At 45.0% G+C, this 19,969-nt stretch overlaps 1 protein-coding gene across 1 annotated transcript in view; it reads right to left on the bottom strand.

Annotated features, from left to right (window-relative positions):
- The window catches only part of LOC146830151 (killer cell lectin-like receptor subfamily G member 1), a 151,024-nt gene that overhangs the window by 59,408 nt on the left and 71,647 nt on the right, over positions 1-19,969 (bottom strand). Inside the window, exon 3 of the mRNA XM_085604400.1 lies at positions 4,660-4,829. Coding sequence (XP_085460526.1) covers positions 4,660-4,829 — 170 coding nt within the window. The remainder of the gene's footprint in view (positions 1-4,659; positions 4,830-19,969) is intronic.

Raw genomic sequence — 19,969 nt, 5'->3', positions numbered from 1 at the left:
ACTATGCTTAGTGCTCTCAAAGTCTCTCTGAAAGTCTGATTTCAATGTCTTCATGTAATGGAACTGGTGCTTTGCTAGGCGCTCTTAATTGGAAAGTCTGATTTCAATGTTCCTCACTTAATGGAACTGGTGTTATGCTAGGCGCCCTCATTGAAAGTCTGATTTCAATGTTCCTCACTTAATGGAACTGGTGCTTTGCTAGGCGCTCTTAATTGGAAAGTCTGATTTCAATGTTCCTCACTTAATGGAACTGGTGTTATGCTAGGCGCCCTCATTGAAAGTCTGATTTCAATGTTCCTCACTTAATGCAACTGGTGCTATGCTAAGTGCTCTCATTTGAATGTACTCACTCATTTGAATGTTCCTCACTTAATGGAACTGGTGCTATGCTAGGCGCTCTCATTGAAAGTCTAATTTCAATGTTCCTTATGTAATGCAACTGAGACTATGCTAAGCGGTCAGAATTGAAAGTCTGATTTTAATGTAAAGTTTTAAAAGCGCTGCTTCGGGTCAGCCAGCAAGGTATATATACGGTATATTACCCGTCATTCTTATTGTAGTTCCACAAACAAATCCTTGCGGAAGCGACCATATCCCTGCTTGCTAAGGAGTAATGACAGCCTGGTTAGCTCACTCTAATTTCATGCCATTTTGTGGTAGAACGTACTCGTGGAGTGAGAATGTGTCTGGTCAATCTGAGCGCGAAGAACGCAATGCTACGCATCCATGGAGTGACCATTATTTGCCACCAGAATGGTCAAACAGTTGACGTTTTTTTCAGGTTGAAACATGACTGCCCTACTGTTGGCGTCACATCAAGACATTCCAAGCCATGGTGATATCACATCAATATGTTCCAAGTCTTTGATGTCAGTTTTGCGAGGCGCTTGCCTCTGTGATGTCACTTGCATACATTATCAGTACTTGTGATGTCACATCAATACATCCCAGCCCTTGTTGTCACACCTTCGAGAGTGCCATATGCACGCGTGTGCTGTTACACATATGAATTAGGAGTCTGTGTCAAACAGCGTCTATCCACCCATCGCAGGTGCACGTATGCATTGGAAGCTGGTTATGTCACACTCGACCTCTGCACCTGTGGGCTTGTACACATATGCAATATATGCCTGTGGATTGTCACACAGTACCTATGCACCCTGGTGCTCGTACACTTTTAATAAGTGATGTATTGTATCACACAGTACCTCTGCACCATTGTGCTTGAATGCTTATGCATTGGATGTCTGTGTTGTGTCACACGGTACCTATGCACCGTTGCGCTTGTGCAATCAAGCTTTACATGCCTGTGGTTCATCACACAGTACCTACACACCCTTGTGCTCGTACACTTATACTATTAATGTATTGTGTCACACAGTACCTTAGCGCCCTTGTGCCTGAATGCTTATGCATTGGATGTCTGTGTTGTGTCACTGTATCTATTCACCATTGGGCCTGTACAATTAAGCATTATATTCCTGTGTTGTGTCACACTGTACCTGTTCCCTGTGTGCTTGGGTACATTTCTGCATTAGATGGCTATGTCGTATCATACAGTACCTATGCACCCTGTGCTTGTACACTTTTTGTACTAGATACGTATGTGGTGGCACACTGTACCTATGCATCCGTTTGCTTGCACAGTTGATATCTGCATTGTGTCACTCAGTACCTATGCACCCTGGGCTGAGGGCGTGGGTGGTGAAGGGGGGGGAGGGGGGGGGGGTACAGTCTCATGATGTAGTCAATGGGCCTGGCATGCACACCGTATCCAAAGGCTAGGAGCACTAATCAGCTGTGTTTTTATGTTCCTTTATGTATGGTGGATCCATGAATGTGATACCTGTGACGGCAAGATGTGGACAAAAAGTGGGGACCGGAAGAACCGGAATGGGTGTGGCAAGCGGTGGTAATACGTGCTGCCCCGTTGCCAGACTAGAGGCCTTTATGGCACAACAGACGTGGGCCTAGTTAGGGCCACTTTTGCTACGTGGCGATGGGTCACTCCTCACTATCATTCAGTTCAAAAGAGTCATGGATTTGGCCATCCATGACGCCGGGTTGGATTCGGCTAACTTTGGGACCCACTCCTTTAGAATTGGGGCAGCCACCAAGGCAGTGGCAACAGGGATAAGGGAGGAGCAGGTCAAGAGGATCTGTAGGTGGTCCTCTAACTGCTATAAGCGCTATGTGCGGCTACACATGCTCTAGCCCATTGGTTCTGTTTCATGTGAATTGCAAGTTTCTTTATCCTGTGACTCAGGGAGAAGTTTGCATCAGTACACAGTAGTGTAGGTTTGTAGCCTGTCAGTACGGCAATACACTGACGGATGCTCTATTTTCACGTTTGCTTGAAGTTTCACGAGGCCAGGGCGCGTAAGTTGGGAACAAGAATAGAGTTTCATGGACAGGGCAGACTGTGCGTAGGGCAATTCAGGGAACTGGTGAACCGTGCTTTAAAATAAAGTAAGGGACCACCAGCAATCCTGCACCCAGGGGGAAACGACCCGGCTCGCCTGGGACGAGAGGTTTTAGTTAAGGAGCTGCACACTGAGGTGGGATGGTTGGCAAAGAGGTGCCCCGATGCTATGATCTTCTAGTCTCACGTGATCCCAAGGTTCCAATGGAGAGGGGGCGAGTCAGTGCGAGCATTGAATCATGCGGTAAAGCGGATCAACAATAAGTTTGATAAGCCGTTCAGGACCCCGAAAATGAATTTAATAGGACATGGGTACATCTGGGGTGATCAGTTCTTTTTTGCAAGACGGGGTTCATCTATCATTAAAAGGGAATCAGGCATTCACAGAGGACATTTTAGCATGGTTGGAGGGCGCGAGTTACAGGGCATGACCTCCTAATGGGCTGAGGGGGAGGACAGATAGTCGGGCAACTATGCTGTCCTGTGGCGGTAAGGTCATGATTGGTAAGCACAGTCTTTGGTCCTTAGCGGTCAGAACCATGTAACTCCAGGGGCAGTGACAGTCGGTAGGTAGGCTGTCAGGGTGCGGGGGCCAGCGGAGTCACTCTTTCCAGTGGGCCTGTGGCCACCCTTGCACACGCATGCGCATCAGGACGCAAGTATACAGAATTTTTGCAGCCTCCGTTATGGAGTTTAAGGCACAGGGGGGTCCCGGGGGAAAGTATCCGTCCGATAAGCTGTACCCCTTGCGCAAGCCTACTCCAGCAGAGTAATTTGTAGTTTGCTGGGATCTGGAGGCTGCCAGTCATTGACCTTGCCGTAGGCTCTAGAGGGGACACGCAGAAAGTGAATAAATGCATTGTTAGATTTACGGTAGGTGTGTTGTGTGTATTAGAGTTTGTTAAGTTTAGCCATGTTACATCATCTGTCTAACAATGTATCCGGACTTTCTGCGTAATTTTACATAATGTTAATAACTAATGTTTTTTAGGTCTCGCCTGACCCAGCACATGCGCTGGTCTGGCGACTTATTGAGAGGGCTCCAAAAAGTGCTACCAGGCCAGCCTAGAGCTACAGTGCATGTGCGCGCGCGCGCGCGCCGCGCTTTACCGCAATTACTTTCACTTTCGCGGCCGCAGGGCCGCTTTGATGTTTGATCGTGATTGCGAGCACTTTCACTTTCGCGGCCGCAGGGCCGCTTTGCATAGCCAATAGGTCTCGCTTTTGGGACCTTATAAGTATTTAGTTATGCAACTGTTGCATAGCTAAACACTTATAAGGCCCCAAAGGCGAGACCTATTGGCTATGCCAATGCTTGTTAATTTTGTAATAAACATGACCGGGGGGTTACACCCCCTAATACAAAAAATGGTGTGGTCTTGCCTTGAAGGAGGGAGGGAGACCCCATCCGTACAAGGGCTGTGGGTCCAAAAGGTAAAAATGGGACTTGGGGAGTACCAGGCCATATTAGGGAGCACCGCCTAGTGGAACATGTTTCTAGCACCAACCACAAGACTGCTCTTTGCAATTATGGGTGTGTGAGTGTCCGTGTGAACGCATGAGTGAGTGTGTGTGTGGCCCGCTTGTCCCCACTTACAGCTAAAATTCTGGCAGCCACTTGTCTTTAGCCCTCACCTTGTGCTACTGGCTCAGTTGTGAATATAGCCACAGGAAGTAAGAGGCCATTGAGTAAAGAATGGTAATGTGAGTGAATGTGATTATTACGTTTTCTAAGCGCTTCCAGTATGTGCAGATAAGGGAGCTGAGGTAGAGGATCACACAAAGTGCCCAAGTGACAGAGCCAGGATTTCAATGTAAAACTAGCCAGACATGATATTTACCTTCATGCTTCCTTAAATCTGCTTTATAATGCCGCATGAGCCCACTCTTTGGTTCTAACTTTTCCCAGGGAGAACACCTTCTTATGTGGCTCATTCGTGATGAACACTTATCACCATCTTATATGCCCCACTGCTTTGAAATGTCACTAACCGCCACTGCGTGAAGGCTGTGTAAAGCACTCTGAAACCGATCTGTGGCTTGTTGAAACATTGCTCAAACACTACAGTGAAATGCACATGCTTTAATTAGGGCCCTGACCTGGGGTCCACTCCATGTGAAGGGTGGTGGGTGATAGGGACAGGTCAGACACAAGTACACTGTACTCAGTGCACAGAAGAGCATGTACAGAGATCAGGACGATGAACACACCGAGCTTCTATTTACCCTCCTCTTACCATTTCCTGCCTGTCTTTGAAGGTGACGAGAGAGGACTGGTTCGCCTCACAGGACTTCTTGGCGCTGTTCCAGTCGGTCTCATTTTCTGCATAGTAGTAGCAATGTTTGGCGTAGTACATCCACACCTCAGGGCACGGCTCACGAGGCTCTCTGCTGCCACCCGCATCATCTGAAACGTAAGAGGGCATTAATTCTGGAAACCGGTGCCACCTGCGAAGAGGCAGCGTGTACAGGTGGGACGGAGCAGAGAAGAGAAGAAAGACGAACAGGAACAGCAAAGAGGAGAAGGGCAGGGGGGGGAGGGGGGTGCAAACGCCTCTCCACCGCCCACACAAGGAGAAGGCATGAGCGAGCCTATGTTTCAGAGATTCAAATAAACACCACATGTCTGCAGGGACCTGCGAGGCTGCTGTAGAGAGAGAGTAAGGCGCAGTTTGTTTATCTAGGTCTCTACATTCATCCAAATGGGAAATATAAAAAGAACACATGTTTATCCCCCAGGAGACAGTAGCTGTCTTTAACCAAAAAAACATGTTTTTTTAAAGGTAGTCGAGAATGCCTCACTTTAGGACAGATGAAAGTGTAAAGTATTTTAAAACTAGTATCCAGGGCAGTTTCTTAGGAATCTCCACAATTAGCATTCAGAGCAGAAAGGAAGAGGAAACTTGTCAGCAGTTCCAAACTTTCACCAAATAAACCAGAACACACACTGATCCTTAGTACAACCAGGTGACTGCAAAGCAACCTGACACCAACTCCAGTGGGCGGATGTGTTAATGTCACATTTATCCCAAGGATCACATTTTTTCTTGGATAAAATTTGAGTTGAAGTTGTATCAAAAGCACATTTCGATCAACGGATCTTTTCTGAGAAACTGAAGAGATGAGCAAAACAAGGATGTTAGACGGCGACCTCAGAGGAGCCCGGAAGGGGGTCCTGACTTCCCTGAGTCCCACCCGTGTAGTATTGTAGCCGGGCACTGGCGAGAGATTCCCCAGGGGGAGGAATCTCGCAACTAGGATCGTACTTCTGGCACCACACGACACAGAGGGACCACACTGGGTATTCTCAGAAAATAAGCTTTATCAAATAGGTATCACTGCAAATATGTACAAGGTGAGCACGGGCTCAAGAGTCTCGGAAAGGTAGGGGGTAGCGGGACTGTCTCTGGTAACGGTTCAAAGCAGGGACGTATCCGGCGCACAGCTCACAATCCTCGAGCTGGGGGATACGTGGTCGGAGTCGGGGTCCGGCGGGACCGTGAGAGTCTGGGGGAGCCGCGAGTCACTCAGCGGGCTCAGGTACAGGTTCGGAGGTCTTACGATCTTCAAGGAGCCGCGAGTCACTCAGCAGGGCTCAGGTACAAGTTCGGAGGTCTTACGATCTTCTGGGAGCCGCGAGTCACTCAGCAGGGCTCAGGTACAAGTTCGGAGGTCTTACGATCTTCAGGGAGCCGCGAGTCACTCAGCAGGGCTCAGGTACGAGTTCGGAGGTCTTACGATCTTCAGGGAGCCGCGAGTCACTCAGCAGGGCTCAGGTGGGTTCGAGTTCCAGGAGCCGCGACCACGTCGGCAGGCTCTCGTTGTTCCAGCGTCGAATCTGCCGGACAGTCTCAGAGCACCCCTTGTTATAGGTCGACCCCGCTTTGATGTCCGGAGTCTGTGCAGGCAGGGGTCTTGTCACCTGGGGGCCGCTTGTCGGGGTTTCCTGCTATTGTCTTTTGATCCTTTCAGGGCCGGGTCGGGAGGAGTCCCAGACACCCAGCAGGCACGGAGCCAGCCCGCAGGGAGGCCGGAGGGCCGATCGAAACCCATCGTCCCAGGGGAGTTAGAGGTGTGATAGAAACTGCTCCTCCCTCTCTCATCCCCTGGAAGCGTGATGTCCTCCAGCCGGAGTGGCGCCTCGATGCCCGGGTCGCGCTGGAGCCGGGCGGCCATCTTGTTGCATGGAGTGGGCACGCGGGCCCGGGGTGGCCGAAAGGAGAGAGGCCATGGACGGGGATGTCCGGGGTTGGTGCGGGTGTCCTGGTGGGAAGGGTCGGCTGGGCCGCGTGCTTGGGCTGCAGGCACCAGGTTTCGGTGGTGCGGGGGCACGGAGGGCCATTCTACGAGGCCGGGTCCAACAAAGGAGTAATAGTAGATTCATTAAAATGCATCAACAATACATGGGATAGAGTCAGAGATCACAATAGAAATATTTGGAGACGTATTTAAAAAACTTGGGGGCATATGTATCAAGCGAATTTTTAGTCGCAAACGCTGCGATTCGCAAAATACAGCGTTTGCGATTAAAAATTCGCAAAACGGGATGTATTAGGCAAATTCCCAACGCAAATTTAAGGAATCGCTAATTTAGCGATTTCTTAAGTTTGCGTAAGCATTTAAGAAATCGCAAATTGCGATTTCTTAAATGAAATGTAACACTCAAAGGATTGCGATTAATCCTTAAGAAATCGCAAATTACCACCAACTACTAGTTGGTGTTAATTTGCGATTTCTTTTAAAAATGCACGTTTTGTAATTTTACAAAGTGCCACGTGACGCACATACATGCCCTTAGGGCATGTATGTGCGCCATATGACCACACATGCTAATTTCAGGGGTGTATCAGGGTGTCATCTTGACACCCTTGCACCTTTGAAATTATTCTCAAATTGCGATTAGCAAATTGCGATTCGCAATTTGAGAATTACTTCCCATACATTCCTATGGGTCTCCTGGCCCATAGGAATGAATGGGCAGGTATTCCTTAATTGCGATTTCGCAATTTGCTAATCGCAATTAAGGAATTTTAAGAAATCGCAAAAAGTTTGCAATTTTTTAAATACATCCCGTTTTGCAATTCTCAAATAGCGATTCCTTAAAAATCGCTATTTGAGAATCGCAAATGGTGATGTTGATACATATGCCCCTTGGTGATCAAAAAAAATATATATATATAGGCAGAGCTGTGATGGTAAATGGAGGGTGGACTGGGGATAGAAAATACTCAATCTCATGAGATGGTGGTGTTTCCAGTGCGAAAGGTGTGTTTTTTTTGTTGCGGCCATGGGGGGGGGGGGGGTGCACTTCCTGATGGAGCGATGGTAAGTGAGCTCCCAGATGGTGGTCCCTTAAGCAGAGCAGGTCCATGGGACTTCACATGATTTATTTAGAAGATAGGGGATGCACACCCACTAATCAATAAGTTCATCAATGTTAACCATCATCATTTATTCATAGTCGCGTGCTCATTGGTATGGTGCCCTGCCCTGATGGCACCAGAATACTATGTTGCTATAATTGTGGGACGGATCCCCGCCCCAATTCCAACCACACAGCGTAATGCAATTTGCACAATTCTTCCTTTGTACACTTCTTTATTCATAGTTTTTCCTCCCTTTCATCATGGTTTCTTGTGGTTCCTCATTTTAAGTTACACACGTAAGGTAAAATGCCAATTTTCTATGTTTTCTCATGTTCGAGTTGGTCCCAGACCTTAATATAAGAACAAGTACAGACGCAAAAAGTCATTTCCTGACGATCTATGTTTTTCTCATTTTCATGTTCCCCACCAAACTCAAACAAATAAACCCCCTCCTTACTCAGCTCTTGTTCCGCCCACTTCTCCCTTTACCACATCTCAACCATTTATCCATACCCCCACATAACGCGACTTCATCACACATCCTCTCATTCTCTCCATTCTCTCTCATAATGCACTCCCCCCTCTTTTAAATCCCCACTCTATTCATTCATCTTCCTCTCGCCTCCACAAGGAACATTTAAACAGTTTTTTCTACCGTACTTTAACCATAAATCTTTTTCTCCATACCTGCTTCCACCAAGTAACATATTTCTCCTTCTCTCGCAGTTACGACGAAAAAATATATCTCCCGCTTTTCTCAACGGGCGCCGATTTTAAACGATCTCACGTGGCCTAACCCCACCTTCCTAATTGACCCACCCTCCTTGGAATCATGACCTTCATTTCTAAATACTACCGTACCCATAATGCACTCAAACAACACATTTAAACATCTCAATAGAATATACAGCGTATTAATGAAAGAGTGTATTAATAAAAATTGATGCTCTAAGTGCAGCGTAACTGCTGGAGCAGAGTTTTCTGTTGAAAATTTATCGAGTTTTAAGCTCCAGTTTCGTCTATATGTTATGATTTAAAATTACTAATTTGTAAAATAAAATAATATAGATAATATGTTAAATAATGTAGATCCAGTGAAGATTTCAGTGAAAGAGGGGATTGTTTATCCTAATATCCCACAATACAGATTGACACCAGAAATAATTGAGGGAATAACTCCTATAATTGACAAGATGATTCAACAGGGTGTTTTGAGAGAGTTACTGAGTAGCCCGTGTAATTCACCGATAATGGGGCTGAAGAAACCTAATGGAAAGTTCAGGATTGTGCAAGATTTGAGAAAAGTTAACAAAATTGTGGTGACATGTTGTCCCATTGTGCCAAATCCTTCAGTGATTTTGTATCAGATTCCTCATGATGCCGAATGGTACACGGTGATTGATTTGTGTCATGCTTTCTTCTCGATACCATTGCATCATGACAGCCAGCCGATTTTTGCATTCCGGTTTGGCCAGCGTATTTTAGCATGGTGTCGTATCCCACAGGGGTATACGGAGAGTCCTTTGATATTCAATCAGTTGTTGAAAAAGTCATTGGAGAGTTTGATCATGCCTGAAAGCTCAGTACTAGTACAGTATATCGATGACCTACTTGTGGCATCGAAGACACGTGAAGCTTGTGAAGTAGATACCATAGCTTTACTGAATCATCTGGCAGATGGAGGGTTAAAGGTATCTCCAGCCAAATTGCAATTTTGCAAGAAAGAGGTGCATTATCTTGGACACAATATTGAAAAGGGTCTGAGAAAGGTGACTGATGACAGGATCAAAATTATCAGAGGAATGAGAGCCCCGATGACCCAGAGAGAAGTGAGAATGTTTTTGGGAATGGTGGGTTATTGTCGTCAGTGGATAAGTAATTTCTCCCTGATAGCGAAGCCACTGATTAAGTTGACCAAAAGTGAGGTGAGAGACCCATTGGAACTGGATGGAGAACAAATGGCAGCGTTTGAAGAGTTGAAAAGCAGAATGTGTGAAGCCCCTGCTTTAGGAATGCCAGACTATGAGAAAGAGTTTGAGTTGTACTGCAGTGAGAGAAATGGATGTGCACTTTCAGTGTTAATTCAGAAGCATGGACAACTGAGAAGGCCGATTGCGTACTTCTCATCGACACTTGACCCCGTAGCTGTGGGTTTGCCAGGTTGTCTGAAAGCGGTAGCTGCTACATGCAGAAGCTTGGAACAGAGTGAGGGTATAATAATGGGATATCCTGTACGGGTATTCGTACCTCATGATGTGGCAATTCTTTTGACAAGAAGCAGGACTCAGTACATGTCACATAGTCGGCTGACAAAATATGAGAAAATCATTTTGGGAGCATCAAACGTGACTCTTGAAAGATGTGTGAATGTGAATCCAGCAACGTTGTTACCAGATGCGGACAATGTGAATGTGGGAGATGATGTTGATCATGATTGTTTGGATGTGCTTGACTACTGCACGAATCCAAGACCAGACATAAGAGATTTGCCGTTGCCTGAGAGTGATCATGTGTTGTTTGTGGATGGATCATGTCTGAGAACTGATGATGGTGTGCTAAGTGCAGCATATGCAGTGTGCAAGGTTTCAGAAGTTATGGAAGCTTCGCCTTTGAAAGGAGTGAGATCTGCTCAAGTGGCTGAATTGGTGGCATTGACAAAAGCTTGCAAAATTGGGAAGAATCTGAGAGTGACTGTGATGACTGATAGTCAGTACGGATTTGGAGTCGTTCATGATTTTGGCCAGCTTTGGCTACAAAGAGGTTTCTTGACGTCGAGTGGGACTCCAATAAAGAATGCTGAAGTGATTGGAAAATTGCTTGAGGCGATACAGCTGCCTAAAGAGTTAGCAGTTGTGAAGTGTGCTGCTCATAGACAAGGAGATGATTTTGTTACTCTTGGTAATAGATTTGCCAACGACATAGCACAGTATTGTGCCAAAAACAATCATTCGATTAATAGGGCACGAGAGAGGGAAATGTCTTTTTGTTCTGTGATGTTTACTAATGTCCTGGAAACGTGGGATGAAGTGAAGCAGTTGCAGGATGAGGCAGGAGATGAGGAAATGAGAGATTGGATCAAGGCAGGTTGTGCCCCAAGAGAAACAGATCATGTTTGGATCTATAGAGATGGTAGACCAGTCATGCCCAACTCAATGCTGTCGACAATGGCAAGAATGTATCATGGCCAAGGACATCTGGGGAGGGACGCAATGATTAAGTCTTTTAAACAGACCTGGTACAATGCAAAGTTCAGGTTGATTGCAGAGAGATGTTTGATTTGTCAGCAGTTCAATACTGGGAAAAAGACAGTGGTGAGTCTAGGAACAATAGGCAGAGAAGGAGGTCCTTTTACCAGAATGCAAATAGATTTCATTGAAATGCCCCAAGTGAACAAATTGAGGTATGTTTTAGTGGTAGTCTGTTTGTTCTCAAGATGGGTGGAGGCTTATCCGACTAGGAGAAATGATGGAATAACAGTTGCAAAGTTACTGTTAAGAGAGTCCAGGGGACTGGGTGAGGATTAAGGTGCACAGGAGAAGAAATTGCTTGGTTCCAAGGTGGGGAAGGCCAAGACAAGTCATTCTGACTACTACAACTGCAGTAAAGTGTGCTGGTGTGAAAAACTGGGTGCATGCGAGTCATACTCTGAGAGTTCCAAATCCAAAAGATGGGACTGGTAAGGAGTATTTTGAAGAGTCAGATTCCAGTGATGATGCAGAAACTGAACCAGTAAGAAGGGGGAAAAAATCCTGAAAGGGGTGAAGGAGAAAGAGGGTTGAGTGATTCTTTTCCCTTTCCAAGTGAGGCTTCAAGAGAAACATTGGGAGTCTCAGAGGAGAGATCGGATTCTGTAAGAGTGCCTGAAGTTCCAACAAGCAGTAGAAGAGAAAGGAGCAATTCCACATAAACTACACCTGAATCAGATGAAGAGGTTGAAAATCCACTTGAGAATACACCTGAAGAAGCAGGGTCAGAGGAAGATAGAGAGGGACAGATTGCGGAAGACCCCCGAGGAGGTGTAGGGAACATTCCTGATAAGCTAGGTGAAGGGACAAGTAGACAGCAAGAAGATTGCGTGTAGGAGACCCGAGGAGGGACAGAATTAGGGAAATCTCAATCGGTGGTGGAAAAGACTGTGGAGCGAAAGAAAATTGTTGAAGAACGAGAGGCAAATGAGACAGAATCAGATGAGAGTGAGAATGAGAAATCAGAGGGTCGAGTTCTGAGAAAGAGAACTTGGATCGGAGAAAGAAATAATAAAGAGGTGAGACCAAAAAGGGTTGTAAGAGGAGATCTTTGGCCCAACAGAATAAAGAGACTGAGGTACAGACTGACACGAGCAAATTCATCGAAAGCTGAACAGGTGAACGAGGTGTTGAGTCAGAATAAGACAAAAGGTGAAAAACAAAAGGTTACAAAAGAACCAGAGGAGATCAAGAGAATCAGAAAACCTAACCAAAAGTATAGGTCACCGGAATGGACGTATGTGGCACTGTCTGAAGGTGAAGAGGCAGAAAGTCAAGGAAATCCAGAGGGGACCGTACGAGAAGTGGTTAAGGAGAAAACTGTTGGAATTCTGAAAGTTATCCTGACTGACATTGGAGAAGAGTCGGATGCACAGGATGTTGTTGATGATCTGATACAATTTGATGTTGCTGAAGAAGGAGTGAAAAGTGATGAAAATCCAAATTGAGTGAACTGAAGGAGTCACTTGGAGGAAAGTGAAAAGAGAAGATCTGAAATTAGCTGTTTGAAATAATCTAGTGTTTCAGTAGTGGAGTAGAAGAGGCTAAGTCAAAAGACACTGCCAAAGTAGTAAAATGGCTAACACAGAAAATAATCAAAGTAGATGTGCCTTTTTGAAAAGATGGTGTAAAATGTGCTGCTGCTGTACTGGATTATTAATGCTATTATGGGATGTAGTAGCTTTATTAGTTACTTTTAGAGTTACAATAGACACTTTTGGAATACATACTGAGAATGTGACCAATGTAGAAAAGAGTTCACAAAAAGTAGTTCCAACTAGAATTAGTAACATTTACGTGCATAAAGATAGGTCAATTAATGATTTTTCTAGCAATGTTTTTTCAAAATTGTTGTACGAATACGTAAAGACAATGGAAGTTAGGGATTGCTACGTTTGTATGCAATTACCTGCATCCGTTTCAGAGGGTGTTACTTATCACCATTTACCAGCTACGTATGGAATTTCATGTAGTGTGCTAAGTAGTGTTTTTTATTTGTTAGGGAAAATAGATTATGAGAGGTCTAACAAAGATAACATTTTTGGGCAATTGCCTATGAACAAAAAGCTGAATCCAGCTAAAGAAGCTAACATTTTTGGTGAGATTTTTATTGAGAAAGAAGAATTAACCTTAGATTATATTTTTAGAAACAATTTAACTTGCAGTCTGAAAGAAGAAGAGAAGGCTTTCCTAAATATGGTAGAGGAAAGGAGAATGGGCATGCATGAGAAGGCAGGGAAATATAAAGTGAGTGAGACAATTTGGGACATTGAGATGGGAAAGGAGTTGAAGAATGGGGCTAGTCCGACTTTGGCTTTAGATGCACCACAGAAGGGTAAACTATGCATTACCAGAAAGAAATCCCAATATGATACATATTTTGTTGGGACTAGTGAGTGTCATGATATATACTTCATTGCAACAGGATGGGGTTTTAAAGGTGGTGAAGATCCAGTTTTCCCAGGAGTGTATTATGTTTGTGGGAACAAGGCTTATTACAAGTTGCCTGACCATTGGTATGGCACGTGTTATGTGGGCCTGGTCTTTCCAAAGATTTTTCATATAGATAGGATAGAAGATGTAGAACACATTAATTTACTAACACGTTTTAAGAGAGAAACTTGGTCAGAAATCGTAGGTGACATTTTTGGTGCTTTGATTCCAGCAGTGGGAATTTCTTTGAATGCATATGGGATTCGGAAACTGTCAACAGTGGTGGATCGCTTATCGACAAGTACCGCTGGAGGGTTTCTTTTGGTAAATACGGAGATGATTGCCGTACGTGCCATGTCTATGCAAAATCGACTTGACCTTGATATTCTATTGGCCAAAGAGGGTGGAGTTTGTGGAATGCTGAAAGTTCAACACTGTTGCACTTACATTCCTGATGAAAGCAAAGATCTAAAGGTCTATATCAAAAATATTACTGATTTACATGAAGAATTAGTACCACTTGAAGCTGAAAGTGTCTGGACTAAAATAGCTAATAAGATAGTTGCTATTAAGAGTTTTATTGCTAAGATAGGTAGTACTATTATTGGTAAAATATTGTTTCCTTTGACATGCGTAATTGTTGCTTTATTGATACTAAGATTGGGGTGTTTGTGTTGTAAAAACAGGGGAGGGAAAAAGAGAATAATCAGAGGGAATGCTGAAAAGAAACAAAAGAGGTCAAGGAGAGACCCACAAGAAATAGAATTAGAAGAATTGAGGGAGAGTGTGTACTTGGAATCAAGGAGGGATGATGTGAGAGAGTCTGGCGTTTAATGTTTTGTCATAAAAGACATTTTCAATTTCTCCTAAAAATTGGGACAAAATTTTTCTTTTTGGGTGGTTTTTGTGGTGATAAGATATCACCAAAGGGGGGATTGCTGGAGCAGAGTTTTCTGTTGAAAATTTATCGAGTTTTAAGCTCCAGTTTCGTCTATATGTTATGATTTAAAATTACTAATTTGTAACGATTAATTAATAGTTTGTTTTTGTCTGGATTAACCAACATTACCAATGAGAGAAATTACACGTGGGATGCATATATGTTGCTTAATAATAATGTGCGGTTTTATTAAATATGTGTTGTAAGTGCTATTTGTTTTGTGTTTGTGCGTTTAAAATAACGTGTGCTAATGCTTTATCGCGTTGCAGAAGGCTAGATAAGTACATACACAAGGGTATTAGTGGGGTTTAACACTGTACAATCATTATGATATGGTAACGTTGTTTTGTGTCTCTTTTAATTAAGATGGTCCGTTTTGGCCTAAAACAAGATGGCTGCAATTTACAGCCTGCGCTCGAGTGATCGAGGCTTTGCTGAACATGGTCGAGAGTCACCTGACCGCAGCTTCTGCCTGGGTAGAAAGTTTTCCGTGAGGACAGCAGCTTTGGGAAAGGTTCCAACTGTCCTTGGAGAAGGATAAAGCCACAATGAACAATGACCAGTCTGCGGTGGCTCTGCTAAGATATCAAGGAAGAGCATTTACGAAAGAAACATTTGCAAACTTGAGTTTCCTTCTTCCGTGTTTTTATTTTTGTGATTTTTCCTGAGCGGAGGTTTTCTAAATGTAACCAAGAGACTTCCTTTCCTGCTCGCTCTGCTCAGTGGCTCAACGGATATCTAACATTTGTTTGTAACTTTTATTTGCAACTTTCCCTATAAATATGTTAGACTAGAGAGGGTTCGTGTTCGTTCGTTCTTTCCTTGTGGTCATCGCGTTTGGACGTTTCCATAGCCCGAGGACGGCGGCTCAAGAGACTTTATTGAGAGACCTGTCCTGACCCATTTAGCTAGAATAGGTAATTATGAGAATAACGATTTTGCTAATGATTGACTTTCTATTTGAATTAATTTAGATAAACAAGCATTTCTTTGAATTCCAGTGTCGGGTGTTTATTCTTGGTCATTTATTGAGTATCAAATGTATTTCTTGTGTTTAAAATCATGACTCGGGACAATGTCATTAAGGTCGCATCGACCTCATTGTAGATGCAGATTGGTTTAGGTTTTCTCTCCTATATTCAGGGTGGATAGAGTAATAGTGTGAATTTAGTGTGATGGGCCCTAGCGTATGATGTGCGATTGCGCGTGTGACTGTAGATTTACTCTGTCCGTGGAAGCAGGGAGAATTTATATACACCGATCTGCAGCATAACATCTTAACATATTCAGAAGATTTATAAACATTGCTGCTCAATTTTATCATTCATGTTGATCTTCATTTGAATGCCCCTTCAATAAAACATCGCTGGATGAGCACGATCTTCCGCCTTACGTGTGATGATAAGACTTTTTTCAATTTTCTTCGCGGATTCAAAAGTTTGGTGGGGAACATGAAAATGAGAAAAACATAGATCGTCAGGAAATGAAGTTTAATTTAGGACTCAGGCGCATGGTAGTGGCATTTACCGTTTGTGTTAAGGGAGAGATAACAGAGGGAACTTAGTTGGAATCGAACAGTGTTTATGGTTTAAATGATAACACATGGAATGAATTCTACAGGGGTGATTTAAATAAATGTATAAAGATGAGACTTAAACAAAGATGATGTTTAGTAAGGACTTAAAGCGCAATTACTGTGTGACGTTTTTATAGTTGTTGCTCAGATGTTGTAATGTTGGTTAAAATAACAAAGTTTTATTGTTATTTTCAGTTACCCCTGACGAAGGGCTTGATGTGCCAGAAATGCATTGGGTTATTAAAATACTGCTTCGGATGAACTTTTTGCGTCTGTACTTGTTCTTGTATTAAGGTCTGGGACCAACTCGAACATGAGAAAACATAGAAAATTGGCATTTTACCTTACGTGTGTAACTTAACCCCTTCGGTGCCACGCCCTTTCCCCCTCCTGTGCCGGGTACCTTAGGTACCCAGGGCATAGGTGTACCCTAGGCCTACCAGGGGCTGCAGCATGTATTATGCCACCCCTGGCCTGGCCTTCCATTATGACACAACTGGCTGATCACTCAGCTGGGGCAAGGTCGTGTAATCACCCCTTGCTTAGGTGTAGTATTCCTATACCTAACTTACATATAGACACATGTGTACCTATCAGCCACTCCTATGGCAGGCCTTAACAATCCTGGAGGCAGAGTGCTTGGTAACATGTGAGATGGTGCTCTAGCATGAGCTGAGCCTGTCTGCAGCTTTCGGAACCATGTCCTTATAGCTGTTCTATGATATAGCCTACCATATTCTCTTAAAGTGCCTTATAATCTTAAACGGTTATGGTAACTATGGTTTGGCTTTATCAAAACATGTCGTGTAAGGTGCCTATCACTTTGGAATAATACCCCCATCCCATTTCTGGGGATGAGGATATTATCCCTCCCTTCTAGAGGGAGAAGACATGTTGTAACTTACTTACCCGGTTAAAGTTAACCAGAGCCCCAGCATCACAAAATGGATGTTGCTGCCACAGACACCAGTCTGACCTCCTGCTGCTGGGAGCGATCCCGGCAAGGGAGGCTTGGACAATAGGTTTCCTGCCTTGGGAGGTGCGAGCACCACCCCAGACAGGCCTTAGTGTATTGGGGCAGGGAGGGATGAAAAGAATGAGACATGCCTGGGGCACATCATGAGAGAGCAAATCCTTAACAACTGTCAAAACCAGCTACTGCATCAACACCTGATTGATTCTGATCTGACTTCTCCCCAAGAATTGGGAAAGAAGGCAGATAGATGGGTCAGGACTAGAGTTAAGCAGACAAACCAGAACCAGGGCGGTGATCAGAAAAAGGCAGACCAGAAGGGTAATGATCAGAAACAAAAAGACCAGAAGTCTTCACCAGGCCCCCAAAAGGCTCAGGGGGAGGGTGGTCCCAAAAAGGATAAAAAGAAAGATGGCCAAAAGAAACCATGGTGCAACTATTGTAAGTCCAACTCACATTGGTTTAGTGAGTGCACCAAAAAGGATAATCCCCCAGCCACCATTGCCCCTAAGGCAACTGTACCCCCTAGTCCAGCTGTAAGTGGTGGTTCCCAGCAAAAGGGTGTAGTAGGGTTAACCCTGGGAACTGAGGAGGATTCTGGCCTAGTCAGAAGACCTACTCAGGCTGTTCTGATCTGTGATGGGGACTTAGCTTTGTCCTCTACTGTAGGCCCCAGTAACCTGGGCAAGTACAGACAGACTCCTTTTATCAACCAAAGAATGGCTCAGGCCTACAGGGACACTGGGGCTAGTGTCACAATGGTGACACCTGCCTTTGTGGACCCTGGACAGATCATACTAGGTGAGAATTACCTAGGGACCAACACTAGCAATGCCACTACCTCCCATAGCGTGGCTATGGTTAACTTCTCCTGGGGAGGGGTAACTGGCCTCAAGAAAGTTGTTGTTAGTTCAGACCTTCCTGTAGAGTGTTAACTGGGCAATGATCTTGAAACTTCAGTTTGGTCTGAAGTGGAGTATAGGACCCATGCAGAAATGCTGGGGATAGATGCACATGTCCTTGCTGTGACCAGGTCACAGGCCAAAAAGTGCACCACTGAACAAGTGCTGGATCCTGAAACTATGGACCAGTCACAACCCAAGAGAAAGAGCAGTAGGGTTAAGGCTGTGCCTTCCCCCCTGCCTCAGGTGGTGGATCAGCCCTCCCAGGAGGATGATTCTGAGAGTCCTGAAGGAACTATCCTAGAAGAGCTTGAACCTGATCAGGTTGAGTTTCTTGGGACAGGGGGACCTTCAAGGGCAGATCTGAGGCAGGCTCAATTAGACTTCACCTCTCTTGAACCCCTCAGACAGCAGGCTGCTGCTGAGGCTGCAGGGAATGCTCAAGGTACCCATAGAGTGTATTGGGATGAAGGGCTACTGTATTCAGAGGCTAGAGACCCCAAGCCTGGTGCATCCAGGAGGTTGGTCATACCACTGAAGTTCAGAGGCTTCCTTCTTATCTTGGCCCATGATATTCCCCTTGTAGGACATTTAGGCCAGAACAAGACTTGGGACAGGCTTGTCCCTCACTTTCACTGTCCCCATATGTCAGAAGATACTAAGGAGTTTTGTCGCTCCTGTGTCACCTGCCAAGCCAGTGGCAAATCAGGTGGCACCACAAAGGCCCCCCTCATACCACTACCTGTGGTGGGGGTTCCCTTTGAAAGAGTGGGCATAGATATTGTAGGACCAATGGACCCACAAACAGCATCTGGGCACAGATTTATACTGGTGATAGTGGACCATGCCACCAGGTATCCAGAAGCTATTCCCCTGAGGACCACAACAGCTCCTGTTGTGGCAAGGGCCCTGCTTGGAGTATTCTCCAGAGTGGGCTTTCCAAAGGAGGTCATTTCTGACAGAGGTACCAACTTCATGTCAGGATACTTGACTGCAATGTGGAAGGAGTGTGGTGTGAACTACAAGTTCACCACACCCTATCACCCACAGTGCAAAGGGCTTGTTGAGAGATTCAACAAGACCCTAAAGGGAATGATAAAAGGATTACCAGACAAGCTTAGGCGAAGATGGGACATCCTTTTACCCTGCCTTCTGTTTGCTTGCAGAGAGGTCCCACAAAAGGGGGTTGGCTACAGCCCTTTTGAGCTTTTGTTTGGGCATCCTGTAAGAGGACCCCTATGTTTAGTAAGGGAAGGATGGGAGAGACCTCTCAGACAACCCAAACTTGATATAGTGGATTATGTACTTGGTCTCCGCTCCACGATGGCAGAGTATATGAAGAAGGCTTCTAAAAACCTTGAGGCAAGCCAAGAACTCCAAAAAGCTTGGCATGACCAAAAGGCTGTGCTGACTGTTTACCAGCCAGGGCAGAAAGTGTGGGTGTTAGAGCCAGTGGCCCCAGCAGCACTCCAAGACAAATGGTCTGGACCCCACACTATTGTTGAAAAAAAGGGAGAAGTCACCTACTTGGTGGACCTTGGGACTCCCAGAAGCCCCCATAGGGTGCTTTATGTCAACAGATTGAAGGCATATGTTGACAGGGCAGACATGGGCTTACTCATGGCTACAGATGAGGGGCAGGAGGAAGAGAGTGACCCTCTCCCAGACCTGTTGACTCAGAACCCTGATGATGGCTCAGTTGATTGTGTGGTCTTTTCTGACAGCCTCACTGTCCATCAGCAACAGGACTGCAGACAGGTTCTGCAATCCTACAGACATATGTTCTCTCTGACCCCAAGTCAGACAAACTGGTGCACCCATGAGGTGGACACTGGTGACAGTCTGCCTGTGAAGAGTAAAATCTACAGGCAACCTGACCATGTCAGGGACTGCATAACAGTTGAGGTACAAAAGATGTTGGAGCTGGGAGTCATTGAACCTTCAGAGAGCCCTTGGGCTAGTCCTGTAGTTCTTGTGCCATAACCTCACACCCAAGATGGTAAGAGAGAGATGAGGTTTTGCGTGGATTACAGAGGTCTCAATGCTGTCACTAGGACAGATGCCCACCCAATACCTAGGGCAGATGAGCTCATTGACAGACTGGCAGCTGCT

Source organism: Triturus cristatus, chromosome 5_1 (assembly GCF_964204655.1).
Source record: "Triturus cristatus chromosome 5_1, aTriCri1.1, whole genome shotgun sequence".
NCBI lineage: Eukaryota > Metazoa > Chordata > Amphibia > Caudata > Salamandridae > Triturus > Triturus cristatus.
Note: the sequence above shows the minus strand (reverse complement) of the source record. Positions and strands in the feature narration are given on the sequence as shown.